General features: G+C 25.7%; 2 protein-coding genes across 2 annotated transcripts; one reads left to right on the top strand and one right to left on the bottom strand.

Annotated features, from left to right (window-relative positions):
* Window positions 1–244: 244 nt before the first annotated feature.
* LOC129966591 (GTPase Era, mitochondrial-like) lies at window positions 245–14,485 on the bottom strand. The gene is made up of 11 exons (XM_056081077.1): window positions 14,236–14,485; window positions 14,004–14,141; window positions 7,564–7,691; window positions 5,840–5,917; window positions 4,816–4,862; window positions 4,665–4,726; window positions 4,450–4,562; window positions 2,071–2,331; window positions 961–1,110; window positions 528–608; window positions 245–386 (listed from the first exon to the last, which is right to left on the bottom strand). The coding sequence occupies exons 1-11, from the start codon at window positions 14,300–14,302 to the stop codon at window positions 273–275; spliced, it is 1,239 nt and encodes a 412-aa protein (XP_055937052.1). The 5' UTR covers window positions 14,303–14,485; the 3' UTR covers window positions 245–272.
* Window positions 14,486–14,702: 217 nt separating this feature from the next.
* Window positions 14,703–27,685, top strand: LOC129966593 (G-protein coupled receptor 143-like). Its single transcript, XM_056081078.1, has 9 exons — window positions 14,703–14,874; window positions 15,923–16,180; window positions 19,517–19,605; window positions 19,964–20,052; window positions 20,954–21,043; window positions 22,678–22,787; window positions 23,857–23,965; window positions 26,078–26,168; window positions 27,135–27,685. Exons 2-9 carry the CDS (start codon window positions 15,925–15,927, stop codon window positions 27,336–27,338), a joined length of 1,038 nt encoding a protein of 345 aa, XP_055937053.1. The 5' UTR covers window positions 14,703–14,874; window positions 15,923–15,924; the 3' UTR covers window positions 27,339–27,685.
* The last annotated feature ends 234 nt before the right edge of the window (window positions 27,686–27,919 follow it).

Genomic DNA, 27,919 nt, shown 5'->3' with positions numbered 1-27,919 from the left:
ATTTTGATATAATTATCATATTGTTTTTATTACACCATAAAATGAAGTTTTATTAGTTATTCAATGTGACTGATTATAAAATGCTTTATTTAATATTTTACTAAATAAGAATAAATCTTGAATTTTGTCAATAAATTTGAATCAAGGATATAGATCCCTTGTAGTTCCTAAAAGTTGAGAGTGTTAAATGCTGTACAATAAATATATGTCGAATGCTGTTTTTTATAGAAACATTAAGAAAATATTTGTATAAATTAATCAATTTATTAGATCTATGCAACAACTACATGAATTAGAATGTCTTTTTTGAAAGCTTCTTTTAGAGCATTTCTGTATCTTTCAACACAGTTAGTAATATGACTTCCACCAGGTCCAATCACAAAGCGCTGCAAGAAAAATATTATACATATATTCATGCCATTTTTCTTAGGCTGATAGATGCATTTTTAATATGTTTCTAATGTAAATGGTATTAAACTTTAAATGGCTTAAAAATTAGCAGTTGTCAAAATGTTAAATAATACTACCTTATGTCTTGAATTAGAACATACAATCTTTACTGAGATTTCAGGACTGCCAGTAGGTAATGTTTCCCATTGAGTGATTCTCTAAAATGAAAATATTTTTATTGTAATAAATAAAGAAGAATGAGTATTATATAATGTTTACAGTTTCCCTACCCTTTTAAACTAAACTTGTGAAAATAAATATATCCAATTAAAAATTACTTTTTTATATCTGAGGGCTAAAATAAGTAGTTTTTTTTTCAGATATCATTTTAATTTTAAGCATTTAATAGAACATTGCGATAAGTCACAATGGGAAAAGAAAAATAGTATGCCTTACTATCTACAACTAATGTTTTCAGAGAACTATATAAAGTAATTTTGTAAGAAAGTAAAAGAATTATGACTAACTAGATATTGCATTTGAAAGAGTAAAACATGTTTATAATCTTACCAAATCAAGCTTATATGGTATTTCCTCTGGCAAGTATTCCAGAAGTTTCTCCCGAAGAATTAGAAGAGCAATGTCATGTGGATGCTGATCAGTAACTGTGCTGCTATGATATATCCATTCTCCTGGGTGAGCTTCATTCAATAAATAGTTCTGAAAAACAAAATGTTATAAATTTCAAAAGAAAAGGAAAAATTCAGCATACATTTATCAAGACATTTTTGGAAAGAAAATTTATATGCATGTTATATATAAATATAATATTTAAGGAAATATGCTGAAACATTAATATTATTCATATTTATTTGCAATGGCAATGATTGAGATGAAATTTCACCTACATGATTCCATGTTCATTAGTACCTTGAACTTATCTGCAAAGAAATGCAAGTTGCTGGATCTAATTTTATCTTGAGTATTGGAAAAGATTTCAGACTCATTATGTGCTAGGATGTTAAGTAAACTTAATTTTGTCTTGAAATAGACAAACAATATTACCGGAATATTTTTTTTCATTATATTTCCTCAACATTGTTCAGTTTGAATATTATTACTGTTATACTTAACTGATCTTATGGTAATATGGAACAAAATTATTTTAAGGAAAATAAATTCTAAATGTTAGTGAATTTCGCTCATGCTTTTGTTCCCCCTTCCCTTATTTTTTAATAAAACAAATATGCAGAAAACTATTAACTTTAAATAAATATCTTTCATCTTTTTGATGTTGCTTGGTTGTAATGAAATTCTTTAAAAATATGCTTAAAAATACTTTATAGAAATTTAATATAGTCTTTAAATTTTATTGGTATTTTTATCATCAAAAAATTCAAAACTAAAATTTCATAAAAATAATATATAAGTTAAGGCAAATGATTTCTTCAAAACTAGCTATGTAAAGAATCAATTATTATATGCAGAATTATCATTTAAACAATAAATTAGCTGAAATTTGAAATCATAATAATTTTTAATTCCTTGATAATTAAGACTAAAATACAACAAGTGCATCGAGACATGCTATACTTAAAATAAATTATCGTGTATTCAAATAACTACTTTTGGTTTTTGTAAAATAAACAATATACTTTATTAAAAAAAAATTAGACTTACCCTTAATTCATCAATTCCATCATTTTTTAAGGCAGACACCATAAAAACTTTAGAAAATGATGGCCAGCCTCTTTTATGGCTTTTACTGGCAGTAACAGCAGAATTTGAAATATTTTTTTCATCTGATTCTAGATCTGATAAGTCTTCCGTTGAAGTAACATTCTCAGATACTTCTGTTGAATTTTCAATACCACTTATCGTACCACAGGTCAGTATTTTTGTAAAACTGAGTAATCTGCCTTTCGATTTCATTGCGTCTATCTGTGGATGAATTAAGCTATATTCAAAACATATCAAGATAAAAATAGTCTTAAAAATTATTTCTTTTTCATCTTTATTTAATGTTTATTTTTATTTATTTCATACAATGAAGATAATATGGCATTGAGAAAAAATGCCAATAAAAACATTCTGTAGCATGTTTCATTTAAAATTTTAAAATACTCCTTATGAAAACCTAAAAATATGAATATAGTAATAATAGACAATGTGTAACAAAATTATATACATTTAAGAAAATTACTATTTTATTAATGTATTACTATTAGAAATATATATTAATGATAAACAATATAAGTATTTGTAAATTTTTTGAGTTAATAAGTAATGAATGAGATATATACATAATAGAGCTTAAAAATGCTTATAATAGTTGATTTAAAAGAATCCAGGAATTTCCTTAATTTCTAAACAACCACATAATTAAACTATCTGGATACACAATCCAAAATATGATGAATGGAAAGGTGTAAAATTTAATAATTAATAATGTGCAATTAAGAAAATTCATTTTTTTAAAACTTGCCTGGAAAAGATGTTTTCAGTTCCATATTTATAATAAATTCTAACAATTGTAACATGTATTTCCACAATAAAAATAAAGTTGATCTAAAACTATTATACTAATTGAGTCCATAAAATATATTTTAAAGAAATAACATAATAATAATTCTTAATATAAATAAAAATTATTATTTTGGCTATGTATATATAGATGTTCTTAATCTCCTTCTAAATGAACTGAGACGATTTTAACCATAAGTTGCAAGCTTTTTTGTTAAAACTTTTTCAAGAGCAAAAGTTAATATATTAAATAAATTAGATATTAGCTGAAATTTTATCGTTTTCCCGCAGTAATTTCAAAACAAGCAATTGTGCAAGAAATATTTCCCATATCACTTGAATATCAATTTTATTTTTCCACAACCTTTTATTTCAAAAAAAAAAAAAAAAAAAGCACTAAAATGAATGTTGATTTTGAAATATTCTATCATTGCGTTTTAATTTCTGTTTTATTTTAATAGATACATTTTTGCCAAATTTTTATTTATTTCAAAGTATTGGTTTAACAATGCCTAAAAGTAAGCAAAATCAATCACTGAAGCACAGGCAAGAAATAGAAAGACAATGTGAGTAAATGAAATACATTTGTTGATGGCAGCCACTTCAGGCTGTCAAAATTCAACAAATATTTTCCGTTTCTTCCATTGAAAATTCAGAGAAAATCCGAAAAACATTTAAGACAACGATAAAAAAAAATGCCTTTTCACCAATCAAATTTTATTTTGGGGCAATTTATCTTTTATTTTTATTAATTCTTTAAAAAAAATTTTAAATTAACATTTTTTTAAAAATTTAATGTAGACGATTCTGAAATAAGGAAATTTGAAGGTAGGCACTCCTTTCATGGACAACATTAAGACTTTTAACTAAACTTATTAATATTTCTATCACTATTAAATTTTTTTTTAATTTCAAAACATATATCATAAAATGATTTTTATATATAATAATTTATTCAAAAGAAATTTATATATGAAAAACACTGTATATAAAAGGATTTTAATCCCAAGCAACATTGGGCATATCAGGTAGTTACTATAAAATATTTTCTAATATTTAAAGAATAATGTCAAAAAGAATTCTTTTGAGATATGACAAATTTTAAAAAATGGTTACAGAATTTTTTCACATATTAAATTTTAACTATCAAACAATAATAATAAAAAATTATTTTCTTTATTGTTAACTGTTACAAATAATATTTTCTTAAAACTGGGGAATAAAGAAATAATAACAGACAAAGTAAACTTGGCATATAAATTTCTATGCCGGAAACAACTCGCAATAATTATCCAACCAAAACTGAAAAAATATCTTTGTACAAAGTTTATTATATCAAAATTGTATATTTCTTGATTCTATATATAAAAAAAATGGGTGAAACTTTTACAATAAATGTGCAATTGAAATAAGTCACTCGTATAAAATAAACATATAGCCACCATCTGATGTATTTCATTAATTGTTTTAAAAAAACATTAGAAGTTAACAAAAAATTCTTTTATTTTTATTATAAGATTTTATGACAATATTTACCTTATTTAAAATCAGAATGGATTTCTTATGCCTATATTCTTCTAAAACTTCTAAAATATTTTCATTTATTCTGTTATTTGTCCATTTATTGGAAATATCAACAACTACAGCAACTGAAATTTAAAATAAAACAACAGTTAAAGTCTCTAAAAATTATTAATAAAAATTGAATAAATTTTTTTGTTCAAAGATGCATAGATGCATAAAATACTTACCAATATCAGATTCATTTATTGATCTTCGTGGATCCATGACAAATGCAGCCTCTAAATGATGTCTAAATCCAACAGAAACAGAATTAAAAAAATTAAATTTAATTTAGTAACAGTTTTTTTAATAGCAAAGAATAATCAATTGAGAAATTACTTTTTGATTAATTCTGGAGTAACAAAACCAGGCGTATCTAGAAATACCTGAAATATATATAATAAATATTTATTAATTCCTTCCATTGTCTACTTATATACAATGAGAAAACTTTGTTACTAGGTTTGTTAATGTTGTTATTTTAAACACTCCCCCCCCAATAAGTAACTATACACACTTACATATTTTGAAATTTTTCTATAACAATACTATGGATCGTGCTAAAATATTGTTATTGGCAGGTTATTGTTATAAACCGATTGAACATATAAAATTAATTTCTTAAACTTTTCATAAAAATTTCAAAATACAAATTTTATTAACAAGATATATCCATAAATGAAGGTAAACACTAATTTTTTGTTATCCATTTCAGATAATGGGGTGTGGTCTTCCAAGTGGGGGAAAAAAAGGGATAATAAGCACTATTTGCTTTTAAAGAGGAATAATTACTATCACAGAGAGGAATAACTATAAAGTGTCTATTATTGTATGCAGATTACAAATGCATTGAGTAAAGGGGAATTTTGCTAAACCAAGAGAAAATTTCGATAGGTTTATCATTATACATATATATTCATCACAAAGAATTGAGATATTTTCTCTTCTTAAAAAGAATATAAAAATTACAAAAAGAAAAGAAAAAAGTATGAGAATTTTTAAAAGAACATTCATAAAAACTTTGAAACAATGTATCAACATAATTGAAAGCTTTAATAAACAGACATCTTTATCATAGATCTAAAATGAAATTATAATTTATTTCTGAATAATACAAAATAAATAATTACACCTACCACAGGTGGAAATCTTAATCAATTTTTTTAATGCAAGGGCACCTAAAAATAAACAATATCTAAATAAAATAGATTTTTTTTTTAAGCCAATAATTTTTTCCCCCGCCTGAAAGCACTGGTACCTCAAGTCTCATTAATACTGCAAATTAATGCAAGAACAATAATAAAAAAATGAAATAAAGTTCTTGATGTTTCTCCTGATTTCATCCAAAAAGCAAAAAACTTACAATTTGTTTATTATCTTCCACAAAAATTGCAGCAGCTTTTTTCCTTGTTGTGTGAACTTTTTTTGAAACAGCACATACCTATAAACAAAAATAGTTTGATGACCATTTAATCAGAAAGAATTTGTTGATTAACAAATTTATACTTGCAATATTTTAAATACACTATAAGTAATTAATAAAAAGACAACTAATATTATCTAATTGGCTGCTAAAGCAACAAGACAAAATCTTTTGAATGACTGGATTATTTTTCAAGTTTAAAAGTAAGAAAATAATTTGACAAACGGCATCTGAAAATAAAGATTTTACTTTGAGAGTTTAATTTTAATTCAATAAAACAATATTAGTACTTATCTAAATCTTCAAAAATCCATTAAAGCATTTTTTTCTGTTTTGCAGGCCCTGCTAATTTATTGAATGTACAGATTTTGTACCTATTCATAAAATTTTTTCACACTCTCCACCATCAATATGATGATATTCTATCTCTGAAGACAGACTCAATATGTACAGAGTCCACATATGTGGTGGTTTCTTACAATATGATGTAATGATTTTCTAATCTCAAAGTTGAAGATTCACCAACAAATTTCTATAACTTCAATTAACAATAAAAACATATTTCAATTACAATGGGGAATAAAAGGAACAGTTGTGATGTTAAGAGGTCCCTACATCCCTTACACAAACACACACCATAAAAACATAGGAATGTTTAATGAGCGATTCTTACATTGCGACTATCTATGTTTGCACACTCAGGAGACCATGATTTCCAGGCACTTTCTTTGAGTTGCAAGAAATGTTTTCTTAAAATCATGTCTGATTTTGTTTCTATTTTATTTTTTATCTACTAAAATTTTGAAAACATCACACACCACTCCAAATATCTAAGAAAACACCATTTATTTATTTTTCAAGCAAATTAAAAAAATTTGGAGAAGGGAACTTTGGGAGAAGGGATGATTAGGTTCTAGATGCTTCTTTGTGGTATTTTCATGATACTTTAATTTTGTGCTTTCATTTGATTCACAAGTACCATGTACTTAAACATTTCTAGTTAAAATAAAGTACTACCAAAATTTCATTATTCTTAGAACTTTTTTTTTTTTTTTTTTACACTTTATTCTCAGTTTTGGGGAATTTTAAGCATTAAAATATTTCAAAACATTTGTAATTTTTTTCACCATTATGTTTAAAACTATTTTTAAATTAGCATTTTCTTATGAAGGAAATACTGAAACCTTTCTTTAGAGCTACTGACTATACATATTTGGCTATTTCAGTTTGTAATGGTATTTATTATTTAAAAATTGCTTACATAGAAATTAAACGAAAATCAATAAAAACTATGTTGTTTCAAAAATTAGGAACAGAAAATTATGTATTAGTTTACCAAAATTTTATTGCTGAAAGGTTCCAATTATGCTTAATCCAGGTTTACAATGCTTCATTGCATTACAAAAGTTTAAATTAAATATAATACATGAAATTTTATCAAATAATGATTCTATATAAGAAAAAGAGAAGGTGGCATAAGAAGGCATACTTACACTTAAAGTTTTAAAATTGTTTTGATCATGCAACATTATAATGATGCAAATAAAACAATTTAAAGGAAATCAAATCAACTAAAAACAACATAATTTTTTAATAATTAATGAAGTTTTTTAATAATAATTTATTGAATAAAACAATTTTAATCTCTATCATATATTACTTACTTTCCATTTAACAAGTTTGTTTGTTAAGGTAGATTTTCCCACATTTGGTTCTCCTAAAATTGAAACTTTTAAAAGATGAGGATTCACAGGTTGACAAGGGGTTAATTCTTTTTGCATCTTAAATTCCTCTGAAATGAAGAATTTAATAACCTCATTTTTAGATTTTTTTTTTCATTAACAGATTTAATACATACTAAAAACATGGTAAATTTTTTTCCTTATTCTTAACTTTCTATTAAAGAAGTTAACATTAATTCATCTGAATTTAAATTATATTGGTAGATTTATAGTTGTCATAGTCCACAAAAGAAAAATGAAAATATGAAGAAATTGAATGTTTGCATACAGCTAAAGGAGAGTAAGTAACTAAAAAAGAGTATTGGAAGAGTTGCATTATTTTATTTAACAATTTTGAGGATTTTGATAATCAGTTTCATAGAGCAGATAATAATTTTACATACAGAATTCATTTTCATATTCAATACATATTTTCTTTTCTTTTCTTTTTTTTTTTTTGGCTCATGACATGTTATTTTCATGTTATATTGATTATATTTGACTGAAAAAGTAGATATAATTACCATTCTGCAAAATTACAAGTTTGGTGTACTGATAATTAATTAAACCAATTATTGTATTTGCAACATATGGATCTCCAACCAAGAATGATCAATTTAAAATTGTATTCAAAATTCAATTTTATGGTACAAAAAATAAATAAAATAAAATAAGGTTTATTTGAAGCATGACTGATTTAAGAGATTACCAGAGATTAAGAGATAGAATATTTTTTAAAGAAATATACAAAAAAAATTAACAAATTTTCCATTTTTCCTAATCCAGTTTCCTAGAAAATACTTTACTTTAGAAAATTGTTTCTTGTGATTACAATTATTATACAGATTTCTGCAAACTGCAGATAAAAATAGAAATATTTCCTCTATGTTATTGAAATATGAATGATCAATAGTAGAGCAAAATATTTAATGCATTATGGGAAAGTGAATAATATCATTATATACAAGTGAAGTGAGACAGTTTGCTAGATTTAAAATTAGTTATTTGTTTTTATTTTGCACCCATTTATCTCTTCATGAGTTTAGCTTCATTTTATAATTCTAATTTTTCAATATTTGTGAGTTTGTATTTTTCACAGTTTGTATATTTAAAATATAAGAATATATCATATACAAAAGAAAATTCTTATAATGTAATAGTAAGATAGATTATGAGACTAGATCCAGAGAATCAATAATCATTGCACACAGCACCATTATATTTTAAACAAATGTGCTTATTGAAACATAGATACCAAATAAATGACAGAAATTGGTCAGCAAATACTCCCTTCAAATTGCTGTTCATCAATTATTTCCTACACTGTAATCTGTCAAGGAATTTTTCTACTATGATACAGATGTGAAGAATGTATAGAATAAAAGAAATGTCTCTTTATATTCTGTACTAATAATTTTTTCAGATAATTAATTTGAAAGTTGAGACGATGCTTATAAAACTCTTCTGATAATCTTTATAAAAGAAAATATAAATTTTAATAAAGGCGGGTCTTCTCTATGGCATGCTGCTGTTAGCATGAAAATATAAGATATGATATTAAAATCCTCTTATATTAAGGAATTAAAAAAAAACATGAAGAAATTATGTAGGTTGCTATAACATGGACATCTGTAAAGCAAAGTTAATATAATTGTGAAGTTCTCAGAAATATGGTAGACAAGTGTGGTACTGGATTAATGAGGTCAACATAATGGTGATAATTCTGTAAGTAAGTGCATAAATGCATGCAAAAAATTTATATGGACACACCTCTCCATACAACTATGAAAAAAAAATATTCATTATTCAGTTACTTCTATAGTATTCTTTGTTCATGCAGAATGTAACCAAAGTTATAAAACTTTAATTTATGTAGTGATTATTATGAATGATGAAATTAATATTTGAATTATTAATATATATATATATATATCTGATCTCAAATGTGGGGAGGCGATGATAACAGTTTGTTATCTTTACATTGTACTTTAAGATTCTCTAGCAATTTGTATATAATAAAATATTCTAGTAATTTGAATAAATAAGAATTCTTTAACATTTAATGCTGATATTAACAATGCAAATCCAACAAGAAATAAAACTTTATTTAGGTCACATGCAAGATATTTATCAAGACATGGACTCAGCAGGTTACAAAAACTACTGGGAAATAATCTTTGCTAATGTTAATAAAATAGTATACTCTTAATTTTCTCAAATTGGATGGCTAAGTTTCAAAGCTCTGAAAAGATTCCATTCCAGAGATTTCCATTTCATCTCTCAAATATGTCACTTATGGGCTAATTTTTCCCTATCAGAACAGTTTAAACCAGATAATTTTCTCTAATGAATCGATATCAATGTACTTTAACCTATGAAAGCACTTTTTTTTTCTTTTAGTTTTGAAGCAACATCAGAATATTTTTTGTTGGTTCCTAGATACTAAATTTGTTGTAAGATTCAGTTTGTAGAGAGCATTGATATGTTTTACACAAATCTTCAGCTGCTTGTCATACCACAGTTCTTTCCTTAATTTCATTTGTACACATATGTACCAGTTTTCTGGCTTTTCTTTCATTAATTTCTGTCTTTTGCTCAAAATCTTCTTGGATGAGCTGCACTTTTTTGAAAATTCTTGCCAATAAAATTTGAGGTGGAAAAGAAGCAGATTCAGAGATAACTAAATTAAACCTTCTGGTGGCCATAATGAAATCACATTCTAAGTCTTGCTTTCTTATAAACATGCAAATTGCAGTGTCTACAAATGTTAGAAAAAATTGTTTAAATAATGAATCTTGTTTATAAGTCAACGCATATAGAAGAGGGATGTGTGCAGTTCAGAACTTTTTGATCATTCAGTGTAACTTAAATCATTAGATGAAAATCATGATAAATTAGGACACATTGCAGTGACAATACTTGCCTCTCTTTATATGGACATTGAATTTCTTCTACTAGTGTGTGTATATATATATATATATATATATATATATATATATATATATATATATACAGTGGTGGCCAAAAGTGTGGACATTTTTTGAAAGTTTCATGTTTTTCAACTTTGTGTGCTTGTAGAATATATTAATTTTCACTTAAATACAAATGTTTATATATCAAATTGAAGGTAATTTAATGTAGAATTTAATAACAAAAACAGTATTACACTATCTGTATTACAAAAAAAGTTACGCTCATTTTAGTAGAACAAACAAACACAAATCGTTTTGAATAATGACGTGTTTTGTAATAAAAGCGTACTAGCCAATCACAAAACTGTTCTGAGGACCAATCAAATGTCTGTAACTATAGTTTAGATTATTTGGATGGTAAGAGAGTTATTGTTGTGGAAATATTTTGCGGAATGATGCATACTAGTACAATTAAATAGAGTACTGCTGTTTTTTAATATTTTAAGTCCTTTTTTTTAATTAAACTAATTTTAAACAATGTAACCAACAAGAAGAACTGATTGGACATCTACAAAAAGAAGCTGAATTGTCATATTGAGAGAAAATGGCCTCTCTTATGCTGAAATTGCAAGACAAGTTGGTGGTTCAGTGACTTGTTCTGGTGTACGAAAGTTCTGTTTACGTTACGAAAAAACGGAATCAGTGGGAAATAAGGCCAAATCAGGCCGAAAAAAATGCACAAGTGCTACTGCCGATAGAAAAATTAAACGGCTATGCCTTCAAGATAGAAAAATTTCATCAGATGCCATTAGATCTGAAATGAGTGCAGCGAGTATTGCAGTAAGTTCAAGAACAATAAGGTTATCAGGATTTGGACTACAAGCTAGAATTCTAAGGAAAAAACCATATTTAAATCAAAAGCAACGGGAAAAACGAGTTAAATGGGCAAAAGAACACATTAAATGGTCAGAAAATCAATGGAAGCAAGTAATCTGGAGCGATGAGACTAAAATATCGCTCTTTGGTAGCGATGGTAGAAAATACGTGAGATGAAGCGCTTCATCCTCATTGCATTGAAGCAACTATGAAAACAACAACAAATGCCATGATTTGGGCATGTAAGTCTGCAAATGGTGTGGGCCGAATTCAAGTGATTGATGGCATTCTGAATGCCAAAAAATACATCGAAACTGTCCTGGAACTAAAATTGATACCTTCCATCAGGGATTTCTTCCCCAACAAAGCACCATTTATTTTTCAGCAGGATTCAGCTCCATGCCACACAGCAAAAGTATGCAAAGCATGGTTTCAAAATAAAGGCATATATGTATTACCATGGCCAGGAAACAATCCTGATCTCAATCCAATTGAAAATTTGTGGCGACGTTTGAAAATTCTTGTACGACAAAAACGTCCATCCAATAAAAGACAACTTATTGAATCTATAATTGATTCTTGGCACCATGTTATTCCGAAAGATGAACTCCAAACAGTCGTTCACTCGATGAAAATACGCTGTGAAGCTGTCTTAAAAAATAAGGGTTATCCTACTAAGTATTGATTATGTAAGTATCACTTTAAAAAAATGCAAATCTAAGATACATCTTACTAAAATTAGCGCAACTTTGTTTGTAATACAGATATTGTAATACTGTTTTTGTTATTAAATCCTACATTAAATTACCTTCAATTTGATATATAAACATTTGTATTTAAGCGAAAATTAATATATTCTACAAGCACGCAAAGTTGAAAAACATGAAACTTTCAAAAAATGTCCACACTTTTGGCCACCACTGTATATATATATATATATTATCAAAGAAATTAAGATATACTTTTGATTCTAAAAATTAGAAGTCTTCCATCCCAGACATTTCTTTTATATACATGGGGGTATCAACACACCAGTAGATAGGCAAGACAAGCGAGACTTAATTATATGAAAGATATGAAGCTTAAGAGCAATTAATTGTTTATGAAATATTTTGTTTTAATCATTTAGTAATACTTCGATAATTGGAATTGAAAAAATTAATGACAGTTTTAAAAAATTGATCTTGTATCTAAATTGTATTGAATTGATCTAATTGAAATAGTATTCAATGTTATTTACTAGATGATATTATATTATTATAATATGATGGTTTCTATAGCTATTTATATAATTTAAGAGATTATCTTGAAATGCCTAGCATTTTCTTTAAGTTTTCTTTCAATTAATTTACTTTAAAAAGATAACTTATTAAACCCTTATAAATATGAAAAATAATAATATAGATTCTTCACATTGTGGTGAATTGCATATAAGCCAGTAACAGTGCTTCTGTCCGAACAGCTGTTTTGGCAAAATCGGTTAGTTACTGGACTGCTAACCAAAAGGTCACAGGTTCTATCCTCACGCGTCTTATATGGTGACCTCGGACGCTGAACCTTCAACCTTCGTACAGCTGTTGTGGCGCCAAATACCCGCAACTAAAGTCGCCAGACTCACTTGGCGCAGCAAAGTTGTCAAACTCACATGACGCAGCAACCCCAAAAGTCGCCAGACACACTTGGCGCATCAGCACCCACAAACGCTCGCCATAACGCTTGGCGCTATTCAAACTGGGTACGGCCCATTAAGACAACAACTACTAATAACTTAATACATCACCACTCAACATCCAAATCGTTCGTCTCCCCTTCGACTCACTGGAGGGAGAGTACTGTGGTGAATTCCATATAAGCCAGTAACAGCGCTTCTGCCCGAACAGCTATTTTGGCAAAATCGGTTAGTTACTGGACTGCTAACCAAAGGGTCCCAGGTTCTATCCTCACGCGTCTTATACCTCTAAAACATCTTTTAGAATAATTTACTTATAAAATATAAATTATGAAATTAGTGATTAATGGAAGATTTGTTAATAGCATAAAGTTAATTAAAATTTTGTAATTCTTTCATCTTGGATTTTCTAAAAAGTTTTGATGGGGCATTTTTGCACTTATAAAAGGTTAGTATAATCATTAATATTAATATTTTTTTTTTTTTTTTTTTTTTTAGAATTTCAAATAAATTCAAGAGAGTGAATGGTTACAGTCATTAAACAATTTTAAAAGAATTGACAGTTTTAACAGTAGACTGGAAAAGATATATATCACTACAAGCTACCATATTCTATGTGAGATGCTAAAATACATAAACAAGTAATGAAATTTTCTCTAATTTTGATATGAGCTTAATTCCATTGACACTTATAAGTGCATATACTATATCTTGTACATGAATATGAGTAGTCAAGCATATAAATGTGACCAAAGTGCAATAAAAAAATAATTAAAAAAATAAAAACAGAAATTTTTAAATTTAAAATCTTACATGTAATTAATTTGCATTAACATTACAATTTATAAAAACAATATAACACAATTAATATTTTGAAATAGAAAATAGTTTCATGAATAAAAAAAAATCCAACACTTCTTACTCACCAACTTTAATAGGAATTCTTTTGTTCCAAAAGTGTGAACTCTGGGTCGATGATTGGGCAGCAGTATCATGCATATCAGTTTGCCCATCAATAGAATCAATAGTATTAGCAGATGTAGAAAAAATTCTATTATAACGAGCTTCAAAAAAAGGTATGATTAAGTAATAAATTAGAGTGATATAAAAATAAAATAAATAATCTAATCTATAACCCGGCTTTTATATTTATCTTACCAGAAAAAAGTTCTGAATTCTTCAGAAATATGAACAAACTTCGATTAATTCTTGAGAGAACCATCATGAAAATAATGTTATACAATACATGAGACAATTATGTTTACTCTTGTCTTCTAAAAAAATTCTTCAAACATTTAACTTCACTTTTCCCAACCATCTGCGTTTATCGAAATAGTTTGTTTACAAACAATCTATTCTACGGTTATGAGTAAAAGATTATTAAAGTCTAAAATTTTATTATAGTGAAAGTTTAGAACGAACATCAGAAAAATAAAGTAATTAATAAATAAAAAGATTTTTTTCTTTGTGTCTAAACAAAATATTGATATCATTTGGCCATTTATTTTACTTTTCAAACAATTTTTCCGTAGCAAAAGAATAATACGCAGACACTTGAAATATATAAAAAATAGGTATCCAAAAGAAATTAATCAAAAATAATCAACCAAAATAAAAACAATCAAAAGAAGCAGTCTAATAAATAATGGCTCCATTTTTTCACAGCTTAATGCACAGAGAAGAAAGTTTATTGCTCATAGATGGCAATGAGAATTAAACCCCGTGGTTTTTGTTTGTGTTGGTGATTTGAAAGGTTTCTGTCGGTAGATCTAGCAGAAAGAAAGGACAATAGGCCGAGTAAGCTTTTATATTAGCGTAACATCATTCAATTTTATAATTGTGATACAATTTATGAAAGCAATAGTTAATTTATTTGAAAATAATTTCTTGGCGAAGTATCTTTTTTCAATTTTTTATGTTCATAAAAAGTTACTATTGTCTAAACTGAATATTACATAATGATTTTTTTATTATTATTTATGTAACAGTGTTGCTAATTAGATGTCTGTTTTTAAATGCATGAAATTAATGTTAGAGTGGAAATTACCAACTGTTACGATGACTTTTATTTGAGATTTATTTATTTAAAATGTTTAAATGAGGGAAAAAAAAATGTTTGTGATTTAACCAGACTTGTTAAAATTTTCAATCTACAAAATGTCTTTAAAAAATTGTTTTAAAATTTCTAAAATTAAAAAAAAAAAATTCCAGCATTTCAGTGTTTTTTTTTTAATTGAACAAATTAAACCTAACTTAAACTTAATTATTTTTAATAAATCAGTGAGTTTTCCTTTAATTTTTCTTATGCATTAATCGATTATTTTTTATTTGGAGTTTTTAAAAATTTTAACTAAAAATGCGTGGTTTTTCTCTGAAATTGTTTTGCATTTATTTATATATTATGAGCACTTATAAATCAAGCAATTAATTGTAAAAAAAAAAAAAAATCTATGCTAATAGACTTTTTTTGTAGCTGATTTTTTCAAAAAAATATGTTATTAATATATAAGAATCTGATTATTTTATCACTTTATTGTTTTAATGGGATAATTTTTTTTTGTAATTTTAATGAAATGGTATTAAATTAACAATCTTCATATAAGTTAAAAATACAGTCTTTCTCAGAAGAAATTAATAGATCATGTCAAAGTGTGCATTTAAAAATGTGTCATTTTATTTTGTATATTAAAAATCATTGAAAAGAATGTTTAAGTTTTATCTTAAATTTTCCATACATCCTTTTGTGTACATTTTATATGAAAAAAAAAGTCAATGACTGAAAAATGTTTTTTCTTGCTTGTGTATTTTTATAAATTACCACATGTATTTTCCCTCCCTCTTTTAGACATGGCTTCAGCAACAATAGAAACTTTTTGTTGTATGCCCTCAAAAGCTGAGCCTACTTTTCTAAGACACCTTGAAATCCAATCACTGCCATACAATATAGTTTGTGTGATTTCATCAGCACTGGGTATGATAGGAGCTTTATATCAAGTCCTGCCATCGCCTTCAACATCTTTCTCTCGCAGACATAGAAATATTGGACATACCCAAAAAGCTATCATTAACTGGCTGGCAATGGCAGATTTCTTTGCTGCATCTGGTAAAATATTGCTCGTTTTATCTTAAGTAATATGATGAAAAGTATTTTAAAACAATGTTGTTAAATTATTGTAGAGTATTAAAATATTCTTATGTCAAAAAATTCTTTGTACCAAATATTAGTTAGTATTATTCTTTAGTAATTCTGGTTTTAACTCCTGGAAATAATATTATAATAGGGATATGAAGAAACTACTTGTGGGAGTTTATATCCATCAAGGTTTCATAGAGCATTTTCCCTAAATAAAATAATAATAATAATTTAAAAGAAAAACCCTTGTATTTTTGTTTTTATCTTATTTGTTTACTTTCTCACACTCAATTCACCAAATTACATTTGATTTCTTCAAAGCTAGATTATCAATGAAAATGACCAATTATAGTAATATAAATAAATCAATAAATAAGAGAGACATAATAGAGTTGCACTGCTAAAAAGTGTATAATTTTATATTGCATAGCTGAAAACCCTATTAGAAAATGAAGAGTCTTTGGGTTTTTTTAGCAATAACTGAGCTGAGATATTTACTGCTTTGTTTAGTACTTGGCTAACTGTTACTGTTTTTAATTTTTCCTCCTTTCCAAATCTTGCATTCTCTTTCCTGTTTTTGTTTTGATTTATTATATTTCAGTTTGCTTTGTTTCCATGTTTTCTTGAAGGCATTACATTTGCATAATACATATTCATATATGTATATATTATTTTGAGCCTCATATTTAAAAAAGTAATATTAATAATTGTTTAAAAAGAAATGTAGTAATATTTGAACTACATTAATATTATAGGTGCTTTAAAGAAAAAGAAAGCTGCATTTTAATCATTTATCCATGCAAAATGCTTTTTGCAGCACTACTAGTTGATGAGTTGTCATTTCTGGAACTTAGCCACATGTAAATATAACATTTCCTTAAAGTCAGTGGTAAAGGGATTTCTAATTCCTTGGAATCAATTTATATAAAATAAATTCATAACCGTAAATTTAGACTGTGCTGATTTCATATGAAAAAAAAATCAATATCATAATCTTTAATTATGACCCATGTTGAATTGTGTTTAATGAGCCCTTGTACACAATTTTTATTTTTTATACTTCACAAGTATTTACTCAAACTTTTATCATAGATACATTTACAGAATTTTTACAATCGCATATTTTACTGTCCATATTTACATTGTCCTTTTAAAATACAATTTTGACTAAATTATCTTTAAGAAAATAACCTGAAATGACATGTTTTGAGATAAAATGATGATATATGGACAGAAGTTACATCTGTGTGTTGTTTTTTATTAGCTATTGCATTTTATGTAAAGTTTGTTGTGCAATAAAATACTTTTTTTTGATAAATTGCAGTTCTACACATTTCTCATTAATGAAACAAAATTTAAAAAGTCGATTATTGGTTCCTTATTATAATATTGCAATTAAACAGACATTTATATAAATTTCTTGTTTAGTTTTAAATTTGTAAGATTATTTGAATCACTAAAACGTTATTTCAGTTTATGCTATTTATTAATGACTGAAAAATTCAATATAAAATTTTATCTAGATAGTTAAATTTAAAACATGTCCATCAAATTTCATTTCCTTTTTTAATGATGCTATATGCATATATACAAAATTTAATTCATTTTAAAAAATGTTTGTTATTCAAATTTTATTACTCGTGTATTAAAAGTATAAGATTTATATTATAGTTTTATTTTTAATTAACAAAACTTTTTATTACATATTTTTGTTTATTTATCAGCAATGATAAAAGCATGATGGCAACAAAAATAGAAAAGTGAAAATTTCAAGTTTACTCTCCATTTGATGAATAAATTTTATTTCTTTTTGATGCCTTCAAAATTGCAAAATCAACTCTGAATTATACCTTAAAATCCCTCCTTTTTTTAAAAAAACCAAATTTCTTTTATACAGTATGTGCATTTAAATTTTCAAAATAAAAGCTTTTGTAACTTAAAGTTTGAACTGCACCATTTTGATGAGTTTAGTTTTATTTTATAATATTAAGTTCCATATTAATTTAACAAAATAAAACAATGTCCAAATGCAGTACATATATAATCTTTTTATATTAGTTCCAGAGCTTGTCAATTCCAATTTAAGCATTTGCTTAAGATTTCTCATTACAAACTTCAGGAGAAAAATGATTTTTACTAAACTATTTGTTGTTGTATTGTTGTTGTTTGTACCATTGTATGTTGATTAAATTAGTACTTATATTTTAATAACATCCTAGAAATCAATCATTCCCTCCCCAAACATATAATCACCAATCATATGTTTATTGTAACTAATGATTAATTGTTAAAAATTACTTTCTAAAATGTCATGTCCATCTGTTGATTTCACAGTTAAGCCAAAAGTTCACTAATTCCATGTGATTAATACACAAGTACCAATAAATGTTCTCTTTTTGGATAGCAAATTGAGCACATACAAAGCAATATTTAAAATTTGTTCAAATATATTTAAAAGAAAATTTTATATAAGTTTTCTTTTAAATATAAAGACACAACTATTTTGCAGGCCCATTTTAAATAGTTAATAATTTGAGTTAAACCTGGAGAGCTTATCTAAAAGGTGTAGAAAAAAGTGTTTATTTTTTGTCATGGACCATGCTGCTATATATATAACAAATAGAATTAAACAAAATTGAACTAATAATATTAAATTTGAAATGTTTTTTTTTCTTCTAAATATGTATAGGATATCATTTAAAAAAACATTTTAGATATGGTTGAAATATTTGATATATTTGAAGTTAGATATATTTGAAATAGATATATTTGAAAAATATCAATCATGCTCTTAATACACAATGAACTGCAATTGCCACAATACTTTTATTGGATCAGGGACATTCATCCTTTTTCAAATGTGTATTTCACACTGCACAAAAGGCAAGTTGTTTAAAATTAGTGGCTGAAACAGGAAATAGGTCTAAACTGTTTTTGACTTCAATTTCAGGGAATGGAAATAGTTTTTTCAGACTTGAATTACATCTGATTGTCAATTTCTCATTAAATAAAAGTTTGACAAATGTATTTGAAATATTTTGCAAGAAGTATTGCAGATTTATCTATTATTTCTGTTCTAATCTGTAGATTTATATATTTTTATTTCCATTTATTTTTAAAATAAAATTTGGAAAGAAAAAAATTGTAAATGCAAAATGAGAATAGTTATTTATTTTTTGTAGGTGTTGAAAAGGAAATTACACTAATGAAATGTTGTGATGGAATTGAGTGCTTGATTTATTAAATGTGCTCAGTATTTCATTTCAGTTTGATATTTTTTTTCTTACATTTCCTAATTATTTTCAGGAATTCTTCTTCGCTCTGCTTTTTGGTTGTGGAAAGGTGATATTGTTCATCAGAATGGATGGAATTTAATTGTCTGTGCTATTTTTGCTGTAAGTGGGAACTTTCTTTGCTCTTTATTTTAAGCTGCACTCATATGGAAATGTTGAATTCTTTTACATTATATTCTGTTTGTAATTTTTTTTCTTTCACTTCAAAAAAGAAGAAAAAAATCTAATTTGGAATAAACTTTTTGTACAAGAAACAGTATAATGAAGAAATAACTAATAAATGTATTTTTGTTTTATTTTCTGTAAGAGCATCCATTAATTAAAAGGAGAAAAGAAATTGACTTATTATTATTTGTTAAGTTTATAACAATTGAATTCTTTTTTTTTTTCCTTCAAAAAAATTAAGAATTTTTATATATAGAAATTCGTATTATACAATTTCTTACAATTTATGTTTCAGATTTGGATTAGGTTTTTCTACATTGCAACATATATGTGGACTTTTTTTTATGCTATAGATGTTTATTTAGTCTGCAGACAAAAAACTGGGTAAATATAAGATTTTGCATGAGTTTTTGTAACAAAACTTATTTTAAGTATGTGGAATCCTTAGTATATTAGAACAAGTGATTTTACTTTTACTGAACATAACTTTTTTTTTTGTAATTATGATATTGGAAATATTTTTAGATTTAAAAATATTTTAAGTATGCAATTTTACAAATATATTTATACATACAATTTATACATACCTACATACAATTCACGTTATTTATACAATTATGGTATTGAGCCTAATGCACATATTTGTAAATATTGCTGAAGTCAAAGTGTTGTCATTCAAATATTAGTTTTCAAAGAATGTATGTAATAAGTTTGTGTTTAAGTATAATTTTATTCACAAAGCTAATTTTTACTATAATGTAAATTTGTGTTATCAAGATATTATTAAATAAAATTGTATTTATAAATTAAAATAAATATTTAGTATTTTCTTTGAAAAATTAGCTACTTTGGAAGAACTTTAATTTTGTTAGATATACCTATATACTTGAATGCAGTAATAGTTGTCGAGGGGGGGGGGAATTTGTAACTTTCTTTTAAATAATATTTGTTGTTTGTCTGAATGTATCTTCTTTAGTATTTTACTGGTTTCACTGAGTAAGAATAATTATTACAAGTAACAACTATATTTCAAAAATTTAGCATTGTCTTACAAAAATTTAATATTACAATTGTTTTTTTTTTGGAAACTAAGTAATGTACTATTTTTCTTGCTATAAATTTTCCATATTTTTTCCTTGTTTTATATTACTAATTTAAATGTAGTATCTCTTTAATTTTTATATAAATCTTTGGATGAATATTTTTATAGATTGCTATATGTAATTTTAAAATATTATATTAAAAACTGATGCTTTTTTAAAACAATCTCTCTATTTTTTTTTAGAAATCAAAAAGTCTATCATGCAGTTACTTGGCTTATTTCATTAATTATGACAACAGTTGGTTTAGGTACCCTATATTTGCCTGAATTTAAGTAAGTTGAGATTGACATAATGCATAGTTTTAAGTAAGTAATTTAATTCTTAAAAATTATGAGTATGTATAATGTGCTTTGTATTTGAAAAAATGTCATTTTATTGCGTATTGTTAAAGCTATGTATAATAGTGAATAATTATTATACATTACTATGTATACTTATTAATGTAGAATTATTATATTAATACTATGTATAATATAATTATGCTATGTATAATTATTAATATTAATATTTTTTTTGTTTCTTAAGTTGAAAACAAGTTTATATTCAAATGATAATTATTGTTATTGTAATACTTTCATGTAGATCCCTTAAAGACTTACTACCTACTGCTATGGTTCTCTTGGCACAACTTTGAAAAAAAATTTACAGATCATCATCAATCATAGACTTTAGAATTTTAAAATGTTCCTTATTCAAAAGTTAAAGCATTATGTTCTGCCACTATTAACTGTAGTAATAACTTGAATATAAACAGAGATGGATATAGTGACAAAGGCTATTTAGTAGGTATCAAAATGCTTGAAGGTTTGAATGAAGATGCTTAGATGATGTTTGTTTGCAAAAGCTTTAGCAAAAAAAAAAAAAAAAAAAAAAGACAAAGGAAATGTTTGGTTGTTTGATTTTAAGTTTTTTCCAGAGTGCAGCTTTGTAGATTGTATACTTTGAATATTTTAACAAGATGTGGAAAATGTTATCTTTGGTGCACTTGATGCATGTGTTAACTGCAGTAATTTGATCAGATTTGAATGGGCAAAGAAAATGTTGCTAGAAGGGCAAATATCTCATTCATGTTTATATCTGAGCCATCCTTTATGAAACGGATAGAAATGATGAAGGGTTGAAACTTTTCTTTCTGGTACTCTCATATGATTGAAGATAAAAAAATGATTCAAATTAAGCAAATTATTTTCTCAACATTGTGAACAACTTTGCATCAGCAATTCAATAGCCATCAGATATTTTAATACTTGCATCAGCTTGAAAATTTAGGATTGAAATATTTTCTTGATCCTTTAGTTTTGACACTTTGAAAAGCTTTCATTGACTGCAATTTCTCAACCCTCTATCATCTTTCTACCTGTGACTTTAATAAATTTAAAGAAATAAATTGCAGAGTGTGTGAATCCCCTGTATCTTTGGACAAGATTACCTTTAGGTTCAGCTTGTTACCCTCTTTTATTGGGGAAGTTGTATAATATGGGAATAAATATTGATGTTTATTTTTTAATTTGTTAATGAATAGAGATATTGTGCTATGCTCTATATTTTTCTTATTATTAAACTTCCTACTGAATGAGTTGATTGTGAACTTAATTCTTTCTGATATGTATTACTTATTTAATGTTTGCTATCCCTTATGGAGTTTTAAGAATTTTTATAATTGCAATTCAATCTAAATTAGTATAGATGAGCATGATCACATATAATTGTTGTCACTTTAATAAAAAATAGTAATTATTTTCACAGGTGCACATTGATTTTTTTTAAACATATGGTAAAAGTTTTTCAAATGAAGAAATTCTATTAAAAAAATTAGTTATTCTATTATATCTATTTCTGAATTTTAATATTCTTTTAATGTATTATTATTTTTACTTTTAGTTAACAATTTTCTTTAATTTTATAGGTGCCATTCAGGACCATGGAGAGTTTTACCTAACTATTTGTTGTCTTATATTCCAATTGTAGTTGTTATGATTTTGAATCCTCTATTATATTATTTGTCTTCAAAGAATGGTATGTTTGTGTTTAATTTATGCTGAAAAATTATCAATGCTTTGTATTAGTCTTTTGTTTAAGTATTCACCAATTATTGATTTATTTATTTAAATTAATAATGAAATTAAAATTTGTTAAAGATGAATTTGTTTTGGAATACTTCATTTGAAATATGAATTTATGCTTATTAAATTTATATTTATTTTTTCCTATAAATAGTCACATCAATAAATAATAAAACATGATTTTGTTTACTTCATCTGTCAGTTTTTAAATCAGTTATTATTTGAAGAAAAAAAAATCAGTGACAGAGCATCAATTTTAGCCTCATAGTTTAACATAATATTTATAATATGTGATATTTAAACCAAAGTACATTTCTTAAAAAGTGTTAAATTATTAAAATGGAAAATTCTAAACCCTTTAAGATTTCCGAATGTTCTCTATATATATCTTGGAGCATATGAAGTTATTATAATTATTTAATCTTTTATTTGCAGATACATTCTATATTTTTAATTAAATACACTGTTAAAAATTGATTGATAGAATAGAATCAATTCAATAGATGAAATAAAAATAAACTGTTTTTTTCTGATTATAACTATAAAATTTAATACATCTAGGAATGCGTTTTCAGTTAACCTTTACAAGAGAAATCATTTAAACTAATTATTTCATAGCATACGTCACTTATACAATTAGTATTATATATATTAAAGAATTAAGGTTTCTTTATAATAGTTACATCACATATAATTCAAATTGTTTAGAAATGATTTTGCATCATTTGAATTTTTATCAAAAATTTGCAAGTAATATGCCTAATAAATATTGGAAACATTTTTAAATTTGATATCTTAAAAAATTAAATAGCAATTTAGTGCTGATATCTGTTGATAAAACTTTTAATTAGTTTTTATTTTGTTATTCCATTGAATCAATAATTGTATTGAGATATTGAATGCTGTAAAGGTTTTAAATGTGATTATCTTTGATATCTGGCTTATTAAATTTAATTAACGTGTTTGATAATATTTTTCTTTGTATATGAAAAAAATGTTTATGCATTATAATTTTAATTTAGTAAGAATTTTATTAACTGGTGGACTTGGCCAACTTACCTACTTAGAGCACAACTTGTTAGCTGCTTTAAAAGAAAAGTTTTTCTGCATTGTTCTTGTGTTTTATGTTTGGTGAGTTTATTAATTATTTTTGTAAATATGTATAAATGGAGTGATGTTAGTATTTTAAAAATAACTATTAGTTTAGTGGTTGTGGTTCATCAAAAATTTATTTCCCTGAGTATTAAGTTTTTATGTACCTAGTTCATTAAATCAGCACTTCTCTGGAATACTAAATTTACAGATTGTTAATTTTAAAATCCAAATTTTATATATTAATTGAAGTAATAATTTTTCTGTTTAGTTTTTTTTTCTATTTATTAATCTAGTTATAGTAACATTATACTTTTAAACATTTTTTTTTAATTTAAAAAAGAAATTTTTAATAAAAATATTTAAATTCAGATCAAAAATTTAGATTCAATAATATCTGTATGAATTGAAAATGTATAAATATGTGAATTTTATTTTTTGTTTTTTAAGCTTCTTGTAAGATGGAATGATTCATTAAAATTTCTACTCTGTAATTTTTTTTATATTTACACAATTATTTTTGTTTGTGTTAATGTTGTTTTTTATTTTAGATAGGATATTCTTTGAAACTAATGCATAAAAATGATAATTTTATAATTTATTATGTTTTCAATTCATAATTTTGAGCTACATTTATTAAATACATAAAATATTCAACTACAACTTACATTTGTTTGATTTTTCTGCTTTCCTCTTATGTGAAAGTGATTTTTTTATAATTTATATCAAAATGCAAATGAAAATGTATGTTTTAAAATTAATTTAATTTTGAGATAGACAGTTTTTTTTTTAAAATTACAAAGCCAATTTATTTTAAAGTTAAGAAAATGTTAATTTGTTGATATTCTTACTTTTTCATTTCTTTGGTACGTATCATGTTATAAGTTATTATTTATACAGGGTGTTTATAAAGTCCCGGACCCATTTTGATGTTTAATAACTCGTAAAATAATAAAGATATAAACAAACTTATGGCATTTATTGATGGAATAACTCATATATTTTCCTTTTCAGGTTTGAATATTTTTACTTTTGTAAATATCGTCTGCACATGTGGTTAATTTCAGATAATTTCATTTTCCAGTCTAAATATCTGTACTTTTCTAAATATTGTCTGCTTATTAATTGCATTTTTCTCTCTTTTGTTTTTGGCAACTATTGCAATATTATGTTTACTTTGGATGTGTTTGTTCTATGTAGTACTTTTGTATGTGATGTTTTATTCGAGCGGATATTAAGGAGAATGCTTACACCACAAGAGAAAGCACAGATTTTATGGTGGTTCATAGAAATGAAATCGATAGTGCAAGCACAGAGACATTTCAGTAGAATTTACCAAAAAGATCCTCCATCCCAAAACAGCATCTTGCGGTGGAAAAAGAATTTTCTAGAAATTGGAAGTATCGAAGATAAGAAACGTTCCAGACATCCTTGCACAAGTGATTTTGATGTTGAGCGTGTCAGAGAGGCATTTTTACACAATCCTAAAATATCTGTGAGATCAGCGGCAACAGAATCGGATATGCCCATTTCGACGGTGCACAAGGTTATTAAGAAAAAATTAAGACTGCATGCATACAAAGTTCAAATTGTTCAAGTTTTGGAACCGAACGATAGGCCTAGGAGGATGGCCTTTGCAACAGATATGCTAAGGAGGATAGAAGATGCTGCTGATTTCCTGAAGAGCATAATGTTCTCCGATGAAGCATCCTTTCATGTTTCTGGTATTGTTAATCGCCATAATGTGCGCAAATGGCTCTGTGGATGCCGACATGCTTGTTGCTACCTGGCGTGAAATTGACTATCGACTTGATATTCTCCGTACGACTAAGTGTGCACACGTGGAAGTTCATTGACAAGGGTCATGACACTTTTTGAGTCTATTTAACCATTTATGTTATTAATTTTAATCTATCTTTATTATTTTATGAGTTATTAAACATCAAAATGGGTCCGGGACTTTATAAACACCCTGTATATTATTGATTCTGAAATTCTTATTTTTAGAAGTTTCTGGCAAGTAGTAGTATTACCAACATATTATGATATACTAGAATTGTCTGCTATTACATAAGCTAAGCAAAGTGTTTAGTAAATTCAAAAAAAAATCATTGAAAGATCTATGTAATTCTTAATTTTTTTATATTTTAGTTGGTTTCCAAATGTATTGAATGGAATTATGTTATGGGGTTTCTTTGAGAGTCTTTCTTATAAATTTATGCTTGGTCTGTGGTATGTTATGGTAAGTTAAATTTATATCTTTTCAATACTTATGTATATCTTGTATAACAGAAATTTTATTAAGTCTAGAACTATATTATTTTGTACTTTTCCTATTACACTTTATTATATATTGATTTGACAGATATGAGAGGATTAAACAGTGATGAACTTCTTAACTACAGCATTAAATTTTATTTTAATTTCTCTTCTAATGGAGAATAAATGTTCATTCTTGGGCAGTGCAGAGTATATAAGTTTTTCTTGTTTCTGTTAAATTAGGAGGTTGATTGTACATCAGTGATGCTGCTTACTCGAGTTTTTGCTTGAAACTTATTGGTTCTTACATTTGTCCACCTGAGAGTAATACAATATATAAGCAGAGTTACTTGATGATGTAACACAGATAACAATTAAAGTTTTTTATGGAAATATTTTTTAAATTTCTGTGTGTTTTGAATTTATTACATTGCATAATCATTTTTTTATCTAAAAGCTGCTAACATGTTTTTATTTGCATGCGAAGTCCTTGAGAGAATCATAATTAAAAAAAATAAGGGTATTCCATATTTTAAATAATTATAAGAGGTAGAAGGAAAAAAAAAACCTATTTAATTATGAAAATATTTCTTCTGTGGTTATAAGATTTGTACATCCATCCATATGATTCTCTTTTTTTTAATCAAGAAATTCTGAGTGTAATATATTTGAGTTTAATAATAGTTGTCATGAAAGAGATTTTTTTAACATTTGATGCCATAATTTCTGGAAAGAATTAATAATAGTTTAGAGAGGGATTTCTGAAAGAACATAACAGATGAACACTTTTCATAAGAGCTGTTTCTTACCAATCAATGTTTATTAAATAATATTGCTTATGATAGAGAATATATTGAAAAGAAATGGTGATATTAAATAACAGTTTGAGATTTTCAAAAATTCATTTCTTTGAATGCATTTGCCATTTATATTATTTTTTGACCTATAGGCTGTTTTGAATCCACTTCAAGCGATTTTGAATTCTTTGGTATACAAGGGTTGGGATGATTGTAGAAGTTCATGGCGAGAAGTGAAATCACTTTGCTGTTGTAGAGATCAGCCCCATCCTGGCTTAATGTTAGAAGTATCAGATTCAGATCATCAATTCACTCCAGAAAGACCAACATTTTCTACGAACCATCATTTTGATTAATGGATAAAAATCTGTTTTTAATCTTTCTTTATAATGCATTTTAAATGTTACTTTCCTATGCTGCATTTTTTAAAGAAGATTTGAAACTATTTCAATAGCTGCATGTCTTTTTTGGGAAGCATTTAAATATTTTTTCTTTCTGGTTTTATTGTTTATAATTTGCCATATTTAAAAAAAAAATCTAATTGCCATTTACACAATTCTATGCTATATTATTGTTTTACATTTAGATTATTTTTATGAATTGTAATACCACTAGTTTTCTAATGTGATTTAATGGAAAACTTTTGGCATATGTCAGATTAAAAAAAAATGATGATGCTTCAAAACCGTCTTTTTATATTAACTGTTTTATTAATAAGGATTTTTTTTTCATTTTTACAGTAATTGAAATTTATTTTTTTTATAATTAGATTTAAAAAAATTATTGCCTTTGTTATATGCTTTTGATCTAAAATCTAATTATTTAGTAAAATGAGTTTATTGAATTAAAATAATTTAACTCTAGTCTTTCTTGTTTTTTTTTAACCTAATACATTGGATGTTTCTGAAAAGAATCTTGTACTATTATTACATGTTTT

This window comes from Argiope bruennichi, chromosome 4, assembly GCF_947563725.1.
Source record: "Argiope bruennichi chromosome 4, qqArgBrue1.1, whole genome shotgun sequence".
Lineage (NCBI taxonomy): Eukaryota > Metazoa > Arthropoda > Arachnida > Araneae > Araneidae > Argiope > Argiope bruennichi.
This window is presented reverse-complemented; position numbering and strand designations above follow the sequence as displayed.